At 41.7% G+C, this 25,395-nt stretch overlaps 1 protein-coding gene across 2 annotated transcripts in view; it reads right to left on the bottom strand.

The window, feature by feature from the left end:
• GPC6 (glypican 6) overlaps positions 1 to 25,395 on the bottom strand; it is a 785,665-nt gene that overhangs the window by 340,266 nt on the left and 420,004 nt on the right. For both annotated transcript variants that reach the window (XM_081858156.1, XM_081858157.1), the window contains exon 3: positions 7,763 to 8,154. In XM_081858156.1, coding sequence (XP_081714282.1) covers positions 7,763 to 8,154 — 392 coding nt within the window. The remainder of the gene's footprint in view (positions 1 to 7,762; positions 8,155 to 25,395) is intronic.

The following is a 25,395-nucleotide window of genomic DNA, read 5'->3' as shown; positions in this document are numbered from 1 at the left end:
TCCCCTCTCTTCCAGGGAGGAGAGTCTTTACAAATACGAGGTGGTCCAGATGCTAAACACAACCCTAGAAAGGATGGGAAATGGTCTGTGCAAGAAAAAGCCCATCAAACCATTCTTTGTTAAGGAACAGTGTGTTGAGGGGGACGGAAGACATGGTGAGATAGTATTTTGCACAGCAATAGCTAGAGAAGGTTGCCACTCTTCTGTGCTGCATGTGAATTGTCCTAACATGTCAGGAGAAAAGAAGTTAAGAAATATGGAAGCAGCGGCGGAGCAAGCTGATCAGGTGCCTGGGGCGGCGCACGTGCCCTGCACCCAGGGGTGGGGCCAGCCAGCCACAGGGTGGGGCGAGCTGGGGCAGGACGCTCCATGGGGCCTCTGAAGAGTCTGCCTGCCTCATCCCACTCAGCCACCCTACAGCTGAGGGGGAGGCGGCAGGTGGACTGTTTAGGGCAGCGTGGAGCCTGCGGGTGCCCAAGCCACCACGGCACTCCCAGGAGAGATGCATGGCTCGGGCACGCGGCAGGCCCTCTGGTGAATGTTAGGTTTCTGTTATGCCAGTGTGCAGTTCTTGGAGTCACAAGACTCTGTTGACATTCCAGACAGTTGGAAGTCTCACGGGAGATGGATGTTGAAGTTACTGGTTTCCTGTTTCTGTGTCCTGTTGTTTTCTGTCTCTCACAGAGAGCAGACGCATATTATTTTCTGTCTTGCGTAGTTAGAAATAAAGTAGCAATGTAGCACATATTTCTGGCTCCTTCTGCTGCTGTCTGAGTACTCTGCTCAATGGAGTGTGTGCCTGAAGTCTCATTCAAAGGCTTAGGTTGTTAATCACCGCCGGAGTCATTACAGCTCAGTCGTACGGAGGCTCCGACAGTGAGTGCCGCCTGGCATTTTGTCACCCCCTCAGTGGTGACACCCAGGGCGGCCTGCCCCCACCACACACCCCTTCCTCCGCCCCTGTATGGAAGATACCCATTAAAGAAAGTGACTGAATGGATACTGCCTTGTATGAGACGATACAAGACCTAGCCCAGGACAGAGACTGAATTCCTACAACAGTGTACAGGAAACATTCCAAATACTTTTATCAAGCTGCAAAATGTCATAGAAACAGTGCACAAGCTTCTGAGCTGTCCAGAACTCTTCATCGGGTTAGACATAAATGGAACAGCTGAGGCAGAGACAGAGAATAAAACTGGCTGATGTTGGAAGCATGGCATCTACATCTGATAAAAGTCTTGATGTGGAGTGGGTAGCAAATATTCAAATGAAGCTCTTGAGGTGCTGTGCTGGTATTGGAATCAGCCTGCACAACAGTGGCTGATTCCCCTATCTCTTAAAACACAAGAACAAACTGGCCATTACTAGGTCTGTCTGCCTCATTAGGTGGGACTCACAAAGTTCTTAACTGGAGGAAAATAGGAATCAAAAGAAACAAGACAGGCCTTTCAGGGGAAAAGGTGGAAATTAATTTTAGGTGGTGTGTTAGGCAAAAGGTCAACAAAAGCGAAATTTGGTAGCTTCACATAGCCATTAAAAGGAGTGTTCCTTCTGAGAAATAAAGTCCCCTTTTAAGGTGGTTAGAAGCCCCTTCCTCCCGTTTAGCATCCGGTGTTATGTATTTAGTGGTCTGTGTTTGCCTGAGCTTGAGTCTGGACTAAGGATTCTGAGCTCCTGTGTTCTGATTCGATACATGATGTCCAATCACAGAACATTTCAGGATTTGGGCCTCTGCCATAGGCCCTTGAACTCTGAGTCATGATTCGCAGCTTGAAAGTTTAGATAGCCAATCAGGGTGGGAGTGGGAGTGGTCCAGGCTTTCAGGAATGTATATAAGCAGTAGCTTTGACTCTGTTTCCCAGTTATGTAGTTCAGTAAAGGTTATTGCTGTTATTGCTTTGTCTTGCCTTGTGGGAACCCACCTATACTTCACATCCCACTGCTGAATTACTAAACTGAAGAAACGGAGTCTGGTCACAGGCTTCAGATTTCACCTTGCCTGACCTCCTGCTTCTTAGAACAGGGGTGGGCTAACATTTGCCCTTCCTAAGTTGTTGGTTCAAAATTGGGAAAGGAGTATGACAAGGCTGAATATTGTCTCCCTGCTTATTTAACTTATATGCAGAATTCATCATGTGAAAGGCTGGGCTGGATGAATCCCTAGCTGGAATTAAGATTGCCGGAAGAAATATCAACAACCTCAGATATGCAGATGACACAACATTGATGGCAGAAAGTGAGGAGGAATTAAAGAACCTTTTAATGAGGGTGAAAGAGGAGAGTGCAAAATATGGTCTGAAGCTCAACATCAAAAAAACGAAGATCATGGTCACTGGTCCCATCACCTCCTGGCAAATAGAAGGGGAAGAAATGGAGACAGTGAGAGATTTTACTTTCTTGGGCTCCATGATCACTGCAGATGGTGACAGTAGCCATGAAATTAAAAGACGCCTGCTTCTTGGGAGAAAAGCAATGACAAACCTAGACAGCATCTTAAAAAGAAGAGACATCGCCTTGCCAACAAAGGTCTGTATAGTTAAATCTATGGTTTTCCCAGTAGTGATGTATGGAAGTGAGAGCTGGACCATAAAGAAGTCTGATTGCAAAAGAATTGATGCTTTTGAATTATGGTGCTGGAGGAGACTCTTGAGAGTCCCATGGACTGCAAGAAGATCAAACCTATCCATTCTTAAGGAAATCAGCCCTGAGTGCTCACTGGAAGGACAGATCCTGAAGCTGAGACTCCAATACTTTGGCAACCTCATGAGAAGAGAAGACTCCCTGGAAAAGACCCTGATGTTGGGAAAGATGGAGGGCACAAGGAGAAGGGGACGACAGAGGACGAGATGGTGGGACAGTGTTCTTGAAGCTACCAGCATGAGTTTGACCAAACTGCGGGAGGCAGTGGAAGACAGGAGTGCCTAGCGTGCTCTGGTCCATGGGGTCACAAAGAGTCGGACACGACTAAACAACAACAACAACAAGTTGTTGGTCTCCAAGTTCCATGTACCCTAGCCAGCATGCCCAACAGTCAGGGATAATGGGAACTACAATCCCACAAAATCTGAAGGGCTGCAGGTTCCCCACCTCTGCTTTAAATGATACATATGGTACAGCATTACACATGTGTGCATCTGCACCCATCCATGCTTAAGCGAATCAACAAATTCTGCGCATGATAAATGGCTCCAACCTACAGCCTCACCTCCTGGGAAAAGAGGCAATCTTCACCTGGTATTCTTTTATATGCTTTGGCCTAGCAGAAGCAGCATTTTGCCTCTTCTGTGCAATAACTCCTTTTCCACCCGGTTCACATAACACTCTATCAATGTCTTCAAATTGCATTTTCCAGCATTAATATACTATTTGTTTTGGCTCCTAATTACCTGCTTTATCAGCATGTCATATTTGTTCCCCCCTTCCGAGTAATTATATTCCGAATCAGTGTGACACTTGATATTGACCTTTATTTTTAGCTTTCTCTCCCCCTCACAGAAAAGAGGGTGAATGCTTATTTATAAACCATGAAAACTGAGTTTGTGAGAATATTGATTTGGTGTCTTTAAAAAGCAGCAGGCTGGCAGGCTGAAACTCGAAGTGATCACTGGCAATTAGCAGGGCACATTTTTCACTGCTAAACCTTGCCTATACCTTCTAATTCTATTACTGAATTCGCTCCGCTCTTCCCAGAAAGCACTGTGTTTGTGGCAAGAAACCAGCTATCTGTATAATTTAATGAAAGCCAGTGATCAAAACTGATTTAGTCAGTCTCAAAAATAAGGCAGGGGCATAATTGACACCAGGTGTTCAGAAAAGTTTTCAAATAACCATTAAAAAGATTAGATGCTAATTTAATTGTTAAGTTCCTTTGCAGGAATAACAAGATATTAGCTACAGGGTCAAATGCTCCAGATATTTGCATGACCATAATAATGATCTTTTATGGGAGAATTTCAGGGGCTCCGATGTATGTTGGATGCAGCTTAGAGTTGTCTCATATGCTAGACTTTTCCAACATGGAGATATTGGAAAAGGCATGCTATTTTTGCAGCACTAGAAGGGAGTTTTTATTTTCTCTGTCTCCTTTTGCCTGAATTCATATATTGAACATGAAGATTCTGCAAATGTTGACTTGCCAATCCATATACCAGTCAGTTGTGGTGGTAGCAGAAACACTTCTAATTGTAGCATGGTCAACTGTTAATATATTAGCTTTAAAATATTGCTTTGAGGGAGGGGATAATTCCTCATAGAAAGGGCACCGTGTCTGACATCCACAGACTGCTTGTAAAAATGGATTTTCATAGAGTGAATGAAGGCATCTCCCCTATAAATCCCATAATTGGCTGGGCAGGCGTGATGCGGCTGGGGTCGGCACAAGGGGACATCAATCCTTTGCCCCCGAGGCAGATCACCACAAGGGCCCAGATGCCTGGCTGCAATGCTGCCCACTACAAAAGGGGAGGGGTTTCCCCCCATCCTAGTGCTACCCCAAATTTTGAACTAGAAGTCCCTTCGGTGCCAGCCAACATAGCACATCTGAAAGATACCAGATTTCAGAAGACTGACCTAGATGTTCATTTTCTGTTAACAGTTCTCAAGAATCTATTCAACAATGCGGAGAAGTGCCCGAACAGTAGCAATTTTGGAGTGTCCTGTTGAAAGTGATCAAATGTTTTCAGTATTGAAAGTAAGAGCAATGCTATTTTGTTCGCCATCAGTGCTGACACATAGCTGGTTGGCTATGTATCTACATAATGACACCTCGCTTGTTATGTGATCTGGCTGGCACCTCCCATGTAACTATCCCAAAGAGGAAGTTATAACAAAGAAGTCAATAGTAGGTCAGGGAAAACAATGGCACATTGCAATAAAAATATGCAATCTATCCCACATCAAATTCTGGGTGTGGTTTATTGTTTTTCTTAGACAGATCTAAGGACGTAATCCTATGGCAAGATCCAGCTGGATGAACAACTCAGAATGCAGGAGATCTCCAGCTCAGCTGGAGGATTCCTGGCTCAGTTGATCTCCCCTGGCGTAACTCGCTCATCCCAGCTAAAAGAAGTCAATAGTAGGTCAGGGAAAACAATGGCATATTGCAATAAAAATATGCAATCTATCCCACATCAAATTCTGGGTGTGGTTTATTGTTTTTCTTAGACAGATCTAAGGACGTAATCCTATGGCAAGATCCAGCTGGATGAACAACTCAGAATGCAGGAGATCTCCAGCTCAGCTGGAGGATTCCTGGCTCAGTTGATCTCCCCTGGCGTAACTTGCTCATCCCAGCTAAATCAGAGCTCAGATATATCCTGGCAACCTGTATCAGAAAAATGTAGCAGAGATTTTGCTAACCTGCGTGAAAGTCATTTCAAATAACAGCATTAGGGGTGGGTTTTTTTTTGGGGGGGGGTCATGTTTGTTTTATACCTTTGCTTTAAGATATTCATGGCAAGATACACTTGATCAGCCCAGAAATCAGCACAACAACCATGTGGCGTGTTAGTCTCTTGACTAAGGTCTTTCAGATGTGAGCAGGAATTCAAACCCATACTTCCCTGATCCAAAGCCCTCAAAGTAGGAGCTATGTCCTACTGGCATCCACAGGTTGTGATATTGCTGCAAAATTGGCGATCCAGTGAAAAGTGACACTTCTTTGTCCTCCTTATAATTTCATCTAAATGAAGACCAGTCTCTTGAAGTTTGACAACACAGTGGAAATTAACTTCATCACCAATATAGAGCAATTCCTGAAACAACTGCAAGCACTCAGTTATCTATATTAAAGATATGTCAAAGCTGTGGGCTGCTGCAAGTTCTTGAAGTACAAGAGAGACACTGACGAAAAGCATGCACACAGTTACAGAGAAGGCGAGCAAATTCTTTGCTGAATATTTCATTAATCATGAAGACTCTAAGTCATCCACATCATTCCTTTTTGCACCAGAACACCTCCCAGTAAATTACAAAGATCTGCAATACGGAGTGGGCGGGGGAATGTGACAGATGACTTATTTTTATATTCTGGATTTGAGCTGTCTACTCTTTACCTACTCAACTACATTCTGTGATATGAATGTAAATTATTTAATCAGATTGCCGCTTTCACACTCTCATTTTAGACTAGAATGTGGGGGAAGCCTTGGAAAAGAAAGCATGGGGAAATACCAATGCAACGATTCACAAGAGTAAGGACAAACAGTTCGGCTTGGGTCTTCAGTGCTCTGAATGGATAATATACATTTAAATTATTTCACAGAATCATAGAATTGTAGAGTTGGAAGGGGCCCTGAGGATCATCTAGTCCAATGTAGGAATATGCATCTGTCCCATACTGTGATCAAACCATCAACCTTGGCATTATCAGCATTATCTGAGCTAATTGTTGGAAGGGACCCCAAGGGCCATCTATTCCAATCCCCTGAGATGCAGGAATCTCAACTGAAGCCTCCATGACAGATGGCCATCCAACCTCTGCTTAAAAACCTCCAGTGAAGGAAAGTTCACAACCTCCTGAGGGAGTCCATTCCCTGTCAAATAGATCTTACCATCACAAAATTCTTCCTGATGTTTAGTCAGAACCTCTTATCAGAACCATCCAAAGTCATGAGTCAGAACTAATGGCTTTGCAAAGATCAACATATATAAAAATGACAATCATGGCTTTGCCCATCATCAGTCCTCAGTTTCCACTGCTCTGCTTGGGACATAACCTTTGATCAAATAATCCTTCTTTTGGGATACTGATGTCATGCATTTACATGTTTTGTTTCCTCTTTAGCTGACAAGCATATGGTTTGGATTTATATACTGGAAAGAGGTTTAAAACAAATGAGAAGAGAAGAGAGGCTTGCCCTCATCTGAGAAAAAAGAACAAACTTGGGAGATCCTAATGACAAAAATCTCTCATTTGATACCTAGCCTGCCCTTAGGTCATACAACTTCTGGTGATGTGGAAGAAATTTGTTCCATTTGCACCTACCTAATTTGCACTCTGTAAATCAATCCCGGAACCAAATGAAGCTGTCCTTATAAATTTACACTTCTCTACATTTTGTGATGCAGTTCTCCAGCTAAAACTCATGTGCAGAATGTGTGCATTGCGAAAAGAGCACAGAAAAATGTGGATATTGGTGAAATTAACATACAGAAATGTATTGTGCTGGAAGCAAACGCTTGAAGAAATGTGCTTGGAAATGCGTGTATGAATGGGGGAGGTTACTTCCTTTAAAAAAGGCAAATTGATGCAGAAAAGAGTTTGACTGAACTTAAATAAAATGAGGAAAGGAGAAAAACCAACACTGACAGATCTGCCCACCCCATATACCCTCAGACATTTGTTACAGGCTAGCTTTCCACCTACAGCATCCAACATGAAATCCATTAGTTGTACTCCAGAGCTCCTCATCATGTTACTTCTTCTGTATGCTGGAATCAGGTCTCAGAGATTGAGACTCAGGAGGAGGGGGGAATGTGGGTCAAGCAGGCTGGCATCCATATAAAGGGATTTGTGCTACGTAAATACTGACATATGTTCCTTTCTAAATGGAAGTCTCAACAGTATAGCTATCATCTTGACTTAGTCCAAGGAAGAAAACATCCCACAGTTACACGTCAACAAACTTGCCTTTCAGCTATAATTGCGGCATAGATTGAAAGTTGCGCACCATAAAGGACAGCATGGAATAGGAGATGAAGGCTCCAGTGAAGCATTGAAAGGAAAGAACCAGCAATGAAAAGAAATAATTTGGATTACCTTAGATACTCTGTTAGCAACTTCTCTGCCTACGGTCAGCCCCTGAACAAAGGTCCTTGCAGCGATGAAAGCTCTTGTCACTTGAACCTTCAGTTTCCTGGGTACGTCTCCAAAAGGCTTAAGCTGGTCTGTGTATTTGCTTACACACTCTAGGTAGTCCTCAGAGAAATGATAGTGGGGGTTTATGAGCTGGAACATTCGCTCTAATAGCCGAGCCCAGAAGTCATTCAACATTTCCTCCAAGTTCACGTTGCCTCCTGTATAATACCGTTTCAGTTCTATGAAGAGGTCCTGGAACACTTCCGAATTCTGCATGTACAACATGCCGTATGTCCGTACAAACATATCATTTAAAGATCTTTCGGCATTCTCCAGGAGTTCTCGGAAAAATTCTATACAAAATAGAAGCATAAGCGTAAGGAAAAAAATATATAATATGAAGGAAAGCAAGCAATATTAGTGATAATCAGGAATACGACAGTGTGTCACATTCATAGCTGTCAATTTTCAGATTTGAAAATAAGGGATTAGCAGCCTTGAAAATAAGGGATCAGCAGCCTCACCTGTCCTGGGGATAGTCTACGGGATATCTAACAATCCGGGATAGCAGTGGGAAGCAGCAGGAAATGGCACTGGAATAAGGGAATTTCCCGCAAAAAAAGGGGGAAGGTTGACAGCTATGCTCATATTGTTTTAAATTTTTAAAGCGGTGTGTGTGTGTGTGTGTGTGCCGGAACCAGACCCCAAGCTCACTAAGCACCTTCTGAATGTGTTGTAGAGCACTGAGGTAACATTATAGTACTGAGCTGAAGGGAGAGGTTTCAGCCTCCCTGCCCAGACAACTACTGTGTAAGTAGGATATTAAAATTGTACTTTCTTCACTCCTTAACCAATACAGTGGTGCCTCGCAAGACGAAATTAATTCGTTCTGCAAGTTTTTTCTTCTTGCGAGTTTTTCTTCTTGCGAAGCACAGTTTCCCATAGGAATGCATTGAAAATCAATCAATGCGTTCCTATGGAGACCGTCCGGGGACAGAGGGGAAGCGCCGCGCGCCTTCCCCTCTGTCCCCGGACCTGTTTAAAGCAAGGGGCAGTGGGGAGAAGATTGCTTCTCCCCGTTGCCTGCCCCACAATCTCCGGGGACAGAGGGGAAGGTGCACGCGCCTTCCCCTCTGTCCCCGGACCTGTTTTAAAGCAAGGGAAGGGGCAGTGGGGAGAATCGCTTCTCCCCATTGCCACCCCTTGGTTCAAAAGGGGTCCCCTCTTTTGAAGCAAGGGGCGGAGGGGAGAAGATCGCTTCTCCCCGTTGCCGCCCCTTGGTTCAAAAGGGGTCCACGCCTTCCCCTCTGTCCCCGGAGATTGCGGGGCTGGCAACGGGGAGAAGCGATCTTCTCCCCACCACCCCTTGCTTCAAAAGAGGTCCAGGGACAGCGGGGAAGATGCGCTGCGCTTCCCCGCTATCCCCGGAGCTTGCAGGGCAAGCTTCGTTTTGCGAAGCAAGCCCATAGGGAGATGCGTCTTGCGAAGCGGCTAAGAAAACGAAAAACTCCTTCGTCTTCCGAGGTGTTCGTCTTGTGGGGCACCACTGTACACTGTAAAGCAGAAAGAGCACAATCTTCTGTCCCACTGCAGCACTCAGCTGCACTCTTCCACTGATCTGCACCAGTCAGCTATTGTCAGAGACTGGCTGGCTGAGGAAGAACAATGGGTGCCGCCTGGCCTAGAGCCCACCAAAGATGACGCAGAAGACAATTTAGACCTCGGATCATGGTTGTGGGACACTGGAGAGCAGTCTGGGGAAGGGACAAGCTGGGAGGTGCTTGAAGCAGGAGGCTTGAGCAATCAAGGGTAGGGGGGTCGGAAGAAGGAGGCCCTTCCAGGACAGGGCTGGAGGCTGAGTCTCAATGTCAGTGCAGACTCAGCAGAGAGCAGTCAGAGATGGTCCCTGCTACCTATCAGCTGGACAGTTCCAGTCCTGCTGGTTCTCCTCCACCTCTGCCACCCCATTCAAGGAGGGTCCTGCACATCCTGAACAATGGGCCAGGCAGGCTCAGAGGAGGAACTAACCCGCTAGTGAGAGGCTAGAGGGGTAGGTGGGGCCAGTGGTAAGATTCAGCAATGTCTCATGCTTAATGAGTCGAGCCAGAGTAACACTGCTGTGTTGTAACTTTCTGCGAAGAAAAGCTAATTGCATTTCTTGCCTCAATTTCTTTCCTGCCCTGCAGAGGACCTGCGCTTGCCTGACAGCTGTGGACTCAGTGCCTCTCTTTGTAGTTGTGTGTTTGTGTAATGTGTATGAAAAAGTGGGGTAGCTGCACAAACTCTGGGCACCCCACTTCCTTGGACACATCTATTCTGGGCATGCAGCCTTCAACTAAAAAAAACCTGCCTATCTCCATCCTTAATTAACTGGTCAAGAAAGAATCTTGTGCCAAGAATCTTGTTGCCTTTGCATGTCGGTTGGTCAATATTATGCAGCTTTGCTCTGAAGATTTGAAATTGAGAAGAGTTCCTTTGAAATAATATTAAGAGAACATTAGATTCCTCATGAGGATGCAGAATATATCATTTTTTAAAAATCCATAGCCCTAAATGTTAAATATGCTTTTAAGGAAAACTGCTACAAAAGCTGTTCCATTTATATTTAAAGGATTGTTTAAGCAATGCAGCTCTTGTCACTTAGAAACTGAATTGGCAGTGTTTCTGCTTTTGAGTATGAAATAAGGGGAAGAATGCTATTTAGCAAATTCTGTGCCTAAGTCAACAAGTCTAAAATAAAGTGTTGTTTTAAAGGCTTGCATGTGGGAGTAGAGGGAGATGAGGGAGTGGCTTAGAGGAATGCAATCATGGCAGAACCTAATTTAGCACATGGTCATGCTCAGAATGAGAAGAAAATCAGATGAGGCTGTCATAGTTGGGTTCAGCATAAGGGGGAAACTAGATGCCAGATGTGCATAACTGTTTTTTTTTTATACGTGCACACCAAAGAAAACCCCGTGTTGTAAAACAGAACACTGTAAGCTTACTACACTTTTAAGTGATTGCTGATCCATGGCCATTTGATGTACCTTTGGGGACAATTAATTTGCTGGTGAAGCATTATCATGGAAACAGTTCATTATCCTGGAAGAAGTGTTCTGTCTGCTGCTGTTCTTGGAGCACCCATTGCTACATTTGGAGTACCCATCATCTCACATATTGACTGTGGAAAGACATTCTGCCTCCATTTCAGTAACTTAGCACTTCTACCATTCCTGTTCATGGAACATTTACAGTGGTACGTCGGATTAAGTACTTAATTCGTTCCGGAGGTCCGTTCTTAACCTGAAACTGTTCTTAACCTGAAGCACCACTTTAGCTAATGGGGCCTCCTGCTGCTGCCGCGCTGCCGGAGCACGATTTCTGTTCTCATCCTGAAGCAAAGTTCTTAACTTGAAGCACTATTTCTGGGTTAGCAGAGTCTGTAACCTGAAGCATATGTAACCTGAAGCGTATGTAACCGGAGGTACAACTGTATTTGATTCTTCATAGTTTGTGGCTCCATGCACATATTATATGTCTTTTTGATAAGTGGGCAGTGGAAGGAGGAGATAGATCAGTACTGTGGCAAGAGGAGGGGCTTCAAACCATTGCCCCCACACTACGGTCCCAAATAAAGTGAAACCCCTTGTCGCTGCTGTTTGCAATGCCACTTGTCCAGTGAAACGTACCAATCACTTGCTATTGACTGTAGTTCCCTTCACATGGTTGACTCATGATTCTCCCCCAACCAAAATCCTTAGCGCTCTTCCCTAATGGAAGAGGTTGCAGCAAGTAATCTCAAGCTTTGCTGAGGATGAAACAGGACTTCTGAAGGAAACCTGTATTCCCAAGCACAGTGTTTTTGACTAATCTGCACGTGGGTCAGGAAGCACTTGTCAGTGGGTGGTAGGAGGTGCTTGATACATCTGCAATAGCTGATTCCCACCACGACCCAATTTTAATTGATTTTTCTTCAGTGAAGCTCAGACATACTGTGCAGGGGGGGGGGGGACACAATGAGGCATCTAATCATAGCCTGCATTTTTACTAAGGCTTGATCAGGGCCTGTATTTTAAAATGAGCTTAAAAATTCACAAATGTTTCATGCCAGGCAGAAGACCAGCTGCCTAAGAACCTTGGCAATGTTTTTCCTCCTAGACAAAGGGGCCCCCTGATTTATAGCAGAAAACAATTCTCAAAGTCAAAAAGGGAATTACAGGCTGAGTCCGAGGACACTGACCTTGCATGTTACAGAATATAAAAAAGGCTGAGAAAACATAAATTAAGAGTTGATAAATAGTAAAATAAAACCATGTGCCTCCCATTAAACTTGAGCCATATTTTCCTAAGGTTGAAAGGTCAAGAGCAATGGGAAAGCATCAAGCTGGCAGAAAGGGAGAGAGTATTTAGGGAAGTCTTTTTCTAAAGTTGTTTCTTTCTTAAACTGAGATCCTTTTAAGATTTCTTTTCCTTTTAAAAGGTTATTTATGTTATGTATTAAATATATTGGCTTAAATGTAATTATGCAAAGGATTTAGAAACTAAGAAATGTTAAATCCTTATCCTAGATTCTTATTTCATATAGTTGGAAGAGATCACAGGGGCCATCAGCCACCAGCCCAGCCCCCCTGCCAAGCAGGAAACATCATTAGAGCACACATATGGTTGTCAGGCCTTTGTTTAGAGACCTCCAAAAGAAGGAGATCTTTCAATGATGATGTGAACTTAAGATCCTTGACATCTGTCTAAGATAAAAAGTTAAGATTAACCATCTGTTTTGGAAGGCAATAGGGCAAGGAGGGCAAGAGGTGAGCTGGTAATTAAGGTTCCTTGTTGAGACACATGTAAGATATATTACTACTTATTTGTCATTTATAGATAGAAGAATATATAGCTTTTTGTTTCCCATAAAAGGGAAGGGAAATGGGTGTATCTTTTGTGATTGGTTCTAGCAAACAGCCAATAGGAATTTCAACCAGGCTGATTGGACAGAGGCAGCCACAGGAGGAGCAAGGGGGCTGGATTAAGGAAATATAAGTGCTGGCCAGAATGGCAGGAGGCCAGGCCAGAGCTTGGTAACCATATACCACTGTGCCTCATATTTATTTGTCCGACAAATAAATTACTATTTTAATTTCTCTATTGCTGCGTTGAATATTTCATTCCAGCTAAGCGTTAACCACAAGCAGGGTGCTACAACAGAAAGCAGGCAAGTGTGGAGGACTCCCTGGTCCTGAATGGGGTAACTGAGCCACTGAAGGACCAGGTGCGCAGCCTGGGAGTCATTTTGGACTCACAGTTGTCCATGGAGGCACAGGTCAATTCTGTGTCCAGGGCAGCTGTCTACCAGCTCCACCTGATACGCAGGCTGAGACCCTACCTGCCCGCAGACTGTCTGGCCAGAATGGTGCATGCTCTAGTTATCTCCCACTTGGACTACTGCAATGCGCTCTATGTTAAGGCTACCAGATGCCTCCATTTCCTGGCGACAGTCCCCAGATTTACAAATCAGTCCCCATACAAAATCCATTGAAGTTGAAAAAGTGTCCCCGGATTCATTGAAAAAATCTAGTAACCTTACTCTATGTGGGGCTACCTTTGAAGGTGACCCAGAAACTACAAGTAATCCAGAATGTGGCAGCTAGACTGGTGACTGGGAGTGGCCATATAACACCGGTCCTGAATGACCTACATTGGCTCGCAGTACGTTTCCGAGCACAAGTCAAAGTGTTGGTGCTGACCTTTAAAGCCCTCAATGGCCTCAAAGGCCCAGTATACCTGAAGGAGCACCACCACCCCCATCGTTCTGCCTGGACACTGAGGTCCAGCACTGAGGGCCTTCTGGCAGTTCCCTCCCTGCGAGAAGCGAAGTTACAGGGAACCAGGCAGATGGCCTTCTCGGTAGTGGTGCCTGCCCTGTGGAATGCCCTCCCATCAGATGTCAAGGAACTAAACAACTACCTGACTTTTAGAAGACATCTAAAGGCTTTAGGGAAGACTTTTATGTTTGATGTTTTATTGTATTTTTAATATTTTGTTGGAAGCCACCCAGAGTGGCTGGGGAAACCCAGCAGATGGGTGCGGTAATAATAATAATAATAATAATAATAATAATAATAATAATAATAATAATAAACCACAAATAAGTGGAGATGGCCAAAAGAAGAACAGTTTACATGGGGGAAGCAAGTTCAACTGCAAGGTTCTTCTCTTCCACCTGCCAGCAATATACACTCTCTTTGTCTGAAGTCATACAGTTTTGGAAACATGTATTTCCTAAGATAGCTATAGCTCCACCCTAAACCATTTAAAGCGATATTTGATCTCGGAATACTCTGCCAATTGTGACCGCATCTTTGTGTTTTTACTCCTCCTTTGCAGCCAAGTGAAGAAAGCAGATGTCAGAAAGGCTCACCACCAAACACATCAGTTTAATGCCATTTCCCAGCAGGGCGTGTTAAAATGCCTTTTGGACAGAATCACGAACAGTTCGGCTAGTCATGTTTTCCTTTTTGCAAAACGTTTGTGCTCCCAATCACCTATAATCCATGCTGGCGTATCCTGTTACTTTCAGAAGTGCCAACTACATCCAATACATTGTATATCATTTATACTGTGAGCCGAATAAGTCTCACATTGCTAATAGAGGAAAATCCCTGTTAACACGTGGCTTTATTGAAGCCACACTAGAAACTTCTTCACTTCTTTTATTATAAACTTTCTGCAGCATTACAAAACCACCACTGTGTTAATTAAACAATGTTAAAGTTAACAGTTAAAGGCTTAGCAATAAGAAAATGTTATAATAGAAGCTGTCTCTCTCTCTTGTGGTCACTATGAGTATTTAGATTTTATGGCTTTTCATATGAGATCCAAGCCTAATCCTAGACTGGCAGATACAATGTCATATATTACGAACATATGTATTGGTGTTAATGAGAAGGGGTGAGTTCATAGTAGCAGCTTTGCAGTCTTGTTTTCTTATCCCACAGATGAAACGCATGTCACTCGACAAGAAAAATTAGCTAACAGATTAGAAGTTCAAATTTATGAAATCTATTAAATATTTAAATATGTATTAAACATATAAGCCACAAGAATTTGAAGATGAAGAATGGAAAGTGAGAAAGGAAGCACAGCAGTGCAAGAGAGTAAAACTGTAAGTTATGAGCAGGAAAAAGCAAGAAACAAAGGAAATTTATCCTTTTGTTCCAAATACATTTATTTTCTGGCAAGAGAAATAATCACAAATATCTAGCTAAAGCTATTAGAATATTGTGTATCTGGTATATTAATTGCTCTTTTATAGGAAATAGTGGTGTTACAAGAAGGCCCCAGTTGATGTGGAATAAGTGCAACTTTCTTTACGGAATATAAGAGTTATTTTAATTCCTGTCTAATGGGAAACAAGCAACATCCTGCATTCTAACTGGTGATATATTAGGAACAGATTTGGTCAATGCTTTCAGAACTGTTAGGAAATTTTTTTGCTGACAAGACAGATTGCACATGTAGCACATAGTGGATCTTGAAAAGAGCTTTTCTTTCCTCAATATATTTTCTTTCATTTGATGGGAAATGTCCCTGTTTTATGGTCTGTCCCTTGAACAACCACCTCTGCAAATATTGCATTTGTTCCCACAAGGTCAGTGTGAAAACATCAGCCATACAGTGAATGGAAGGTCAGTGGTATAATGCATACTCTAATTTGCACCAAATACACCACGGATACACTGACCACGGGAGGAAGTCTCATGGGAGTCAACAGGACTTACTACTGAGAAGACAGATATAGAATGGTGCTGTAAATAGGGTCAAAAAGAAAGTATAATACTTAGAAAAGCCTGCCTCAAACATGCATCCCTGGGCCGCCATTCTTTAATTATACCCATTTTTCTTTTTATCAACTACCTCTTCTTCTTTTCTTTATTCTTTAGCAGAGGTCAGATACTAGTGTTTAGATATTGTGGCTAAGCCAACTCAGTCATCATTGGAGACACTTCTTTCTTCTCCTCTATCTCTCATCAGTACCATGAGGTAACAGACAAGCATAAAGCACACATTGCAGCCATATTTAGGAACATAAAGAAAATGCATGTGGAAAGACAAATCTATAAAGATGATCTGATAAAGAGTAAAATCACAACGTATATGGGCAGATGCCACAATTGAAGAAGAAGAAGAAGAAAAAGAAGAAGAGGAGGAGGAGGAGGAGGAGTTTGGATTTGATATTCTGCTTTATCACTATCCCAAGGAGTCTCAAAGCAGCTAACATTCTCCTTTTTCCCTTCCTCTCCCACAACAAACACTCTGTGAGGTGAGTGAGGTTGAGAGACTTCACAGGAGTGTGACTAGCTCAAGGTCACCCAGCAGCTGCATGTGGAGGAGCAAATATGTGAACCCTGTTCACCAGATTATGAATCCACCACTCTTAACCACTACACCACACTGGTTACTAACACACACACACACACACACACACAGAGAGAGAGAGAGAGAGAGAGAGAGAGAGAGAGAGAGAGAAGAATGACAACCCCATCGGATGAAACATGTTTTATCATTGGATTTAAGTCCGTTTGGCAAAAGATTACAATATCACACCTTCCTATATTACCCTCTGGAACTCCTGGAAAATTAAATGGTCAATGTTAAGTTATCCTATTTGTACGTATTCTGTGGGGTGTTTTGCCTTTCAGTATAATTCTACCCGTGTCAGGAAGCAGGTCTGATACTTGTGAATGCTTAAAATTATCGCCATGTGAATGGGGTCATGAGTATTTAACTCTTCTCTATGATCATTCCCTTTCACCAAAGAGTTATTTAGAACTGCACAAATTGTGCACACACTGGCATTCTTAAATATCTGGCTCACATGAGATGCAATTTGTACAATGGGATTTGTGGCCAACAATAGGATTTGTGGCCAACCTTGTCTTCTGGATAAAGAGTGGCTTCTTATTTCAAGAGGCTGGTCTAAATCTTCCAGTTTTCTCCTGCTCTCCCATGCCACAAATTGACTTTATTGTTGTTGTTGTTGTTGTTGCTGCTGCTGTTGTTAAACCAAACTAAGTACCTAATGCACATTATATGATGCATGACAAAGCCATTGCAACAAATCCAGAGGTTTGCTACCTTCATATTATATAGCATACAAAAGGAATCCGTATGCAATCAGTGGACATAACTGAGAGATAATGAGGTATAGTGGTTAGTGCTGTTGGACTACGGCAGGATCCAGGTTCAAATCCCTTGAGCCTGTCACTACCTATCAGCCTAACTGGCTTCTTGTGAAAATAAAATGAGGAAATAAGAACTATGCAGGCTGCCTTGAGTTTCTTGGAAGATGGGTGTATTATGAATGTAATAACTCAATTAAATAATTAAATAAATACTTTACCTCATGTCTGAAGGCTGAGATGCTAGCTTGGAAGTTGGAAATGCTGTTTGTCTGTGAGAGTGGAATGGACTTTAGCTACTGAAACTTTTGCTAAGACTTTGTCGTCCTTGTCTCTCCTCTCCTCTGCAGCTCTCTGCACATCCTAAAAGCTGCTTCAGAGGGTTGGGGAATCCTTTGGAGCAGATTTGGGAGGCTGTAGCGAGGAGGAGATTACAGTGGTACCTCAGTTTTTGAACGTTATCTGTTCCAGAAGACCATTTGAGTTTCAAAACGTTCAAAAACCGAAAACTCAGTATGGAAGCCTCAATACGGAAAACTCAAAATGGAAGCCACATGGTATGCTTGACCTCTGAGGCGAGTTCGAAAACCGAAGCATTTACTTCTGGGTTTACGGCATTCAAAAATCGAAATGTTTGTCAATGGAGACATTTGAAAACCGAGGTAGCACTGTAATTCCCATCGTGTGGGTAGTTTGTGCAACATCGGATTGTGCCTAGTATGTTGGAAGCTGCTTACCACTTACACACACAAATACATCAACATTTAAACACAATGCAATCAGCAAATTAAATACCGTATTTTTCGCCCCATAGGACGCACCGGCCCATAGGACGCACTTAGTTTTTTAGGGGGGAAATAAAGAAAAAACTTTTTATTCCCCCCCCCCCAGGTGCGCTGCGCTAAGCCCGAAGCTTGGGGCGTGCTGAGCTCAGCGTGCCCCAAGCTTCTGGGTGCCGGCAAGGTCTCCGCTAGCCGTGGGAGAGCTGGGTCTCCCATGGCTAGCGGATAGCTTCCTGAAGCCTGGAGAGCGAGAGGGGTCGGTGCGCACCGACCCCCTCGCTCTCCAGGCTTCAGCGAAAGCCTGCATTCGCCCCATAGGACGCACACACATTTCCCCTTCATTTTTGGAGGGGAAAAAGTGCATCCTATAGGGCGAAAAATACGGTAATGCAAGCCCCTGAAGGGAATGGAACCTGAAATGATTTTGAAAAGTCATGCCTCTACTCATTACAGCAATGGGAATGTGCGTACAACCCAGCTTCCCTCACAGCCTATAAAATGCTAGGTGCCAACTAATTACACATTTGCCTCTATATTAGTAAAAACCATCTCCAGTATGTTATAATTTTATTGTCCCCTACATAGCCCTAGATGTTAAGTGCTGCTGTATTTACCAAGCATGTAATTAAGTGTGAGTTCCCATTAAGCAATGTAATATTAGGGTTCATTATGAAATTACACTGTTCAGTCAACCTAGCATTGAAAATACAGTTGTCACTTTCACTGACATAAGCATAATTTCATTAGGCACAAGTTAACCCCCTGAATAGCCAAATAGTGCTTTATTCATATTTACATTTCAACTTTCAATATAAACTATGTTTTAATTGGCAGATATATTTTTCCTGCTCACAGTTAACTATGGTGATAACGTCGGGCCTAATATTATATGATATTATATTACCTCAGGCCTGGCTTACGTAAACAACAGGCTGAGGAAACAGAACAGCTGATGTGGCAGAATGCACTGCACCACGTCAGGTGAAAAGTCACATTTCTGAGTGTTCCTTTGTGTTATTCTGTATATTGGAAGTGGGAGAGAAGGACAGAGGATCTGTGCCATGAAATAAATTCCTCCTTCATGTGCTAAGCTGTTTTGATTTGTTTACAGACAACCTTTTATGAAAAGAAGCATTTAAAATGGCAAAAAAAACCCACTAAGAAAAAATTCTATGGGCCACAGCAGCTGCCCCATCAATGCCAAGTGCTGCTACCTGCCCTGGACATCAAAGGTGGTTTGATGAAAATAGGTGGTGTAATATTTTATATATATATATATATATATATATATATATATATATATATGTTGTGCATTATTTTATAAGGTTGCTGAATCCTCATTTCAACTTAGAAATCATCTAAGAACATCTCCAGCATCTAATCAAAAGGCAATTTAGATAACTCCCCCTTCCACAGCTGGATTTTTAAACACACACACACACACACACACACACACACACGAAAAGCTGTAGCATTAGTCCATTTAAGTCCCTACATAGTCCATTTAAAGAAGTTTTCAGGAACAGATAGGAGCACTTGAACTTCATGGCAGCATAACATGGGAAGAAGGCTTCCATAGGTACTGTGTAAACCCCATCCTGGGCGTCTTTGACGGCCCGACGACCTCCCCTATTCATTCACAGTTTCTCCCCCTTCTTTTAAAGTTCTGTGTGTCTGTGATGTCTCAAATGAATACATGGAGCAGCAGAAGGCCAGGGATTTGGCATATCTCCCAGGAGTAGTTTACTGGAACAAATGGACCAAACTGCAGGCATGTTTAATCCTTTGGATTACCTCCTGCTTTTTCAAGGTGATGCTCAGGGATGCTGTTACTTAACGCTGATACGGCTGGGATGCAAAAATCACACACCGTTTTAGAAAGTTAGACACCAGGTCATTACTTGAACTGCTGATTTCATCCTGATCACAAATTAAAGCTCAAAAGCAAGAGGTCCATGAAGGAACCACAATTCCAAGGCTTGCATTTAAAAGCAGCCAGGCTTTCAAGAGAGGCTGTAGCACACACAAAAAATAGCTATTATCCAAAACAAAGGGAAATTAATACATGAAGTTTGATTTTTCCAGTAATATCATAAAGCTTGCCTTTGGCATACATGATCTGATCCTTTTATCTTAACTGCCCTAATTGTCACAGCTGCTGTACTGAATCTATGCTTCTTTTAAGCTTCGATTTAAATATATACATGCTGTACATGTGTGCGCACACATATTCCATTCACCTGCTTCTTTATAGCAGTCCTGAAAAAAGCATTACTATTTCAAGAGAGACAGAAATATTTTAAGACTAGTAATCAGCAATTCAGAGTAGGAGGTGAGAATGGCAGAATGCTACCAGGAATAAGATGTCTGTGCCTTAGTTGGGCTTGTTGTTAAAAGGTTTAAAATCTCTGGTGACAACCTGCTCCTCTGATTTTCGCCATCTTGACCCAAGGATATAGGTGGCCTGTCTAGAGAACCTGCTTCTCCCCAAATGTCTGTTTACCCAATCTTCCTGAGAATGGCTGATGGTAATGAATCTCTTTCCTCTGGCCCCAAGTGCTGCATTCAGTTATCATCAAGCACAGGCGTCAAGGAGTGCTCTAATCTTCCACTGATGGATGGAATACTAACCTTTCACAAGATTAGAGACACAAGGTGCTCTGAAGATAATAAAATTCAAATAGGTTTATTTCAAAGGGCAACTCAATCTTGATTTTCTTCATGGGTCACTTGACAGATCATTTGCCAACGTAAAGTTCCCCCCACCACCTCTTTTTGGTGACTTTGCGTGTGTGCATGCATTTGTGTGTCTTTCAAAACCTGCATTCTGTTTTAAATTGTGAAAGAACTAGAGATGGAAACACCAGTCTATTTTTCAGTACCTCTGACTCGTAAGTCTGTTTCATCCCATTTACATATTAATTTACAACTTTAATTTTTCCCCATTTAAATGTGTGTTTAAACTACATTGTAAGATGTTTTCTCTCATTTGCATAAATATTTTTCTCTTACAATGTGCACTTCCAGCTCCGTTTCCTCTCAAAATATGCACTTTAACGTGCATTTTTAGACATTTCTTGAGTTGAAATGTGTGTCGTGACATTTGGAGTTGTGAAAATTTTAGGAATCTGCTACTGATACCAACTCTTAGATATTTTTTTAAAGAGTCATTCTTGCAAGGCATAATAAGGAGTTGAACTTATTTCCACCGGAAGCATTTCTTTAATGTTGGATATAACCATTTGCCAACAGGTTTTTGCATTATTGTACCTCCATCACATATCAGAGGAAAAAACCCTTTCCTCATGATGAATCCAGCATTTAACATCTCTTGTTCTGCTACTCATTTTGTTTTTCCAGAGAGTTCAACCAGCGGCATTGAACTGTCATTTTAATGCAGTTATAGTTGGTTTCAATTGGAAAACTGGATCTTTTCCTAAATATATCTATAGGCATTTCCTTCTGCATGTCGTAATTCCTCAATGTAATTACATCCATTTTTAGTGATATTTCTTTAATAATATTTGACAAATCTTAGAAAAAAGGATCCCATCTTGTTCTTTCTAACAATATCTCAAAATCTGTCTTTCCTTCACACTTATTATTGTGTCATATCATTTAAATGTGTCCTTATGTGTAATAGTAAATAAACAGATGGAATCATTTGCTCACCTTCTCATAATTCCTATCAGCTCCCACTCTTGATATATTTCTAACCTAGGGGCCAATCCTATGAAAACATCCACTGGCATGAGCAATTTAGGATGCAGCAGAATTTTGGATTAGCCAGCTGATTCCTGTTTCTGCTGGCATTAAGTCCCTAACCTTGGCTCAGCCAGATTTTAAGAGAAATATTTATTATATAACATTTACAACTGTAAATTATAATAGCCATGCCCATAGGCCCCTGCCCATTTCAAATATTTTATGGAAGGGCTGAAGGGAGCTCCGTCCCTAGGAGCTGGCTCCAATGCTCTTATCCTTTTTCTATAACCATAACCATTTTTAAATGTTTCCCTTGACTGAACAAATGTTCTATCAATGGTCTAAATTTTTTGTTCCTGTATCAGTTGCTTGTGCTAACCATCCTAAGCCAGCTGCTTCATGATAACTCCAGGTATCTGAGTGGAATCTAGACACATATAAAAAACGCTGTGTAAATACTTAAAAAAAAGTTCTGAAAAATATATTGAATTTGTCATAAACTCAACATCACCGTCTGGTGTCACATTTGTATAAAGGTAAAGATAAAGGGACCCCTGACCGTTAGGTCCAGTCATGGATGACTCTGGGGATGCGGTGCTCATCTCGCTTTATTGGCCGAGGGAGCCAGCGTACCACTTCCAGGTCATGTGGCCAGCATGACTAAGCCGCTTCTGGCGAACCAGAGCAGCGCACGGAAACACCATTTACCTTCCTGCCGGAGTGGTACCTATTTATCTACTTGCACTTTGACATGCTTTTGAACTGCTGGGTTGGCAGGAGCAGGGACCGGGCAATGGGAGCTCACCGTGTCATGGGGATTCGAACCACTGACCTTCTGATCAGCAAGCCCTAGGTTCTGTGGTTTAGACCATAGTGTCACCCGCGTTCCTCGCATTTGTAAAATGCACTTAAAACACACTTAAAATGCTATATTTGCAGCTGTATAGCTGAGTCTCTGGTATACCTAGGTATACCCAGTCTACTTATGATGATATTTTCTCTTTTTTTCATATGAATGTATCCATTATCTTTTGCCAATCTCCCATCACTGAGTTTAACTTGGGCACCAAAGTATTTTGAAGTATACACAAGATTTTGGGGGAGAAAGAACTCTTTTAGTCCCAAAATGGAAACAACAAGAAGTACCAATGAAAGAAGAGTAGCAGGTGAAAATGATGGACTTTGCAGAACTGGCGAAGCTGACGAGAAAAATCTGACGAAATCTGCATTATCAAGTACTCCAAAAAGACTGGAGTAAATTTATACAATATTTGAAAGATCATTGTAAGCAATTAACAACACTAGTAGGGCTATCTGAAGACTTGTAATGAGAAATTTTTTAGCTTTCTATATTTATTTAAACCTTCAGGTATTTTGTAATGAGTTACTATATTAGAATTGGGAAATATATAAAATGCTGTGATATAAAGGTTAGATTTGAAAGCCAAGAGGTGGGAAGGAAGGAAGTTGAGAGGCTCTAAAGAGCAAAAGAAGTAAAGTGGATAATAATGATGTGATTATATATATTCCTGCTTGGCAGGGGGTTGGACTCGATGGCGCTTGTGGTCTCTTCCAATTCTATAATTCTATAATTCTATGATTCTATGATATATGTTTAAATGGAAAATTAATAAAAAGTATTTTTTAAAAAAAAGATTTTCTGGGAGAACATTTGTTTTGATGGTAGTTATTCTTCTGAACAAGGGTTTGCTCACATTCCACCCTCTTTCTAAATCTGATTCTGCAATCTTGCATCTATCTATCTATATCTATCTCTCTCTCTGTCATCTATCTATATCTATCTATCTATCTATCTATCTATCTATCATCATCTATCATCTATCTATCTATCTATCTATCATCTATCTATCTATCTATCTATCTATCTATCTATCTATCTATCTATCATCTATCTATCTATATCTATCTATCATCTATCTATCATCATCATCTATGTAATCTATCATCTCTCTCTCTCTCTCTCTCTCATCTATCTATATCTATTTATCTATGTATCATCTATCTATCTATATCTATCATCTATCTATCTATATCTATCATCTATCTATCTATCATCTATCTATCTATCTATCTATCTATCTATCTATCTATCTATCTATCATCTATCTATCTATCATCTATCATCATCTATCTATCTATCATCTATCATCTATGTAATCTATCATCTCTCTCTCTCTCTCTCTCTCTCTCTCTCTCTGTGTGTATCATCTATCTATATTTATCTATCATCTATCTATCTATCTATCTATCTATCTCTCATCTATCTATCTATCATCTATCTATCATCTGTGGTGGCGCTCAAGCTGTCTTAATGCTCTCTCTACTTGCTTCTTCCTTGCCACATGGCAGTAGGGTTGGCTTTCCTTTAAATGAGGTGGCCAAGGGAAGAGTGGTTTATTTTAAGTTTTATTTTTTTAAAATAATATTTATTAAAGTTTTGAAAATGTTACAAAAAAGAAAAAGAAAAAAATACAGAAAAATAAAAACAATTAAAAACATTTCAATCTTTCCATGTCTTGTCTTTCATTTACTTGTTTCCCTGACCTCCTCACACCTCCCTTTTTTGTTTTCTAATTCAATTAGCAGTTTCAGCAAATCCTTTCCATTTTTGCTTTTATCTTAATAATTTATCTTAATATATTGTAACTTTACATTCTCACCTAATCATAATCCAATATTACCTTATTCTATAACATTACTGCTAAAAATTTGCGTTACTTTGTTTAACCTTATCTTGCCGTAAAACACCTTGAAACTTAAAACTTAATGCTTATTTATACATAACTCCTTATATCATTTCTACTAAAGCCAGACAGTTTCATTCCAACATTTCCCCTAATATTCATTAATTTTACACTAATTCCCCAAATTAAAAATTTTTCTTTATAGACTTTCCAATTTTCATCCAACGTCCCTTTTTCCTGGTCTCGGGTTATGTCAGTCCTTACTGTCCATTCCATTTAGTCCATCAACCTCGTACTCTTATGTCCAAGGCTCTTAAATCTCTTCCATGCCCCTTCTGCAGATCTTCTTCTTGTTGTTTATACTCATTGAGGAGTAGGTCTCTGGGGGATTTCAGCCCGTAATTATTTCCATCTCCCCTCATCAAACCAGCCCATTCCCCACAGTCCCACTCCCCACAGTCATCAATATAATCCAAAAAATATTTAACAACATATTTCAAAGTCCCTCCAAGTTTAAGAGCCTCCTCAGCTCCAGACTCCCACAGGCCCATTCCAAATTCAATCTTCCAAAACAACGGCTTATGCTCCTGCAGGGCCTCAGATCTCTCCATTTGTATTGCTTGAGGTACCAGCGCAACCTCTTCCATTATCATCTGCCCTTGCATTTGCACAGTCGAACCAGTTTCCTGAGTTGGTCTCTGTATAATTTCTGCGTCAGTATTCCCTATTTGTTCACATTCCCTGACTACCACAGTCATCAAATCCAACTTCTCATTCATCAAATCCATCTTCTCGTGCAGCTGCTCCAACAAAGCGCTCGTCTTGCAGAAAGCAAGCACCAAAACTTCCTCCAAACACATTTTTATTCAAGGTCGCTGTCTGCTTCCACGATCTTAATCTCACAGCTGTAAAGTCCCAAGTAAACTGCAGCAACAATTTGACAAGCTCCCTCTAGAGGAGACAGTTTCTATTTGTAACCGTCTTTTTAAAGCATATCCAACAAAAGAAAGTTACTTTCAATTTTCAAGTATTTTGTTTCTTTAGAATGCAAAAGGCAACATTGGAATCAATTTGTTTCTCTTTTTTAGCTATCTGTCAAAATGTTCCATTCACAGTCAATGGACGTCTCAAACAATTTCTGTCTCTGACCCCCGTTCCCAGGTTTGAGACGGTGGAAACTTATTTTTCTTTACTCCCTCTCCTGCAGACTTAAACAGTCAAGTTGGGGATTTTAGTGGTTATAA

The sequence above is a fragment of the Podarcis erhardii genome, assembly GCF_964252035.2.
Source record: "Podarcis erhardii genome assembly, chromosome: 4".
NCBI classification, from domain to species: Eukaryota; Metazoa; Chordata; class Lepidosauria; order Squamata; family Lacertidae; genus Podarcis; species Podarcis erhardii.
The sequence above is the reverse complement of the archived record's forward strand: the minus strand, read 5'-3'. Positions and strand labels throughout refer to the sequence as shown.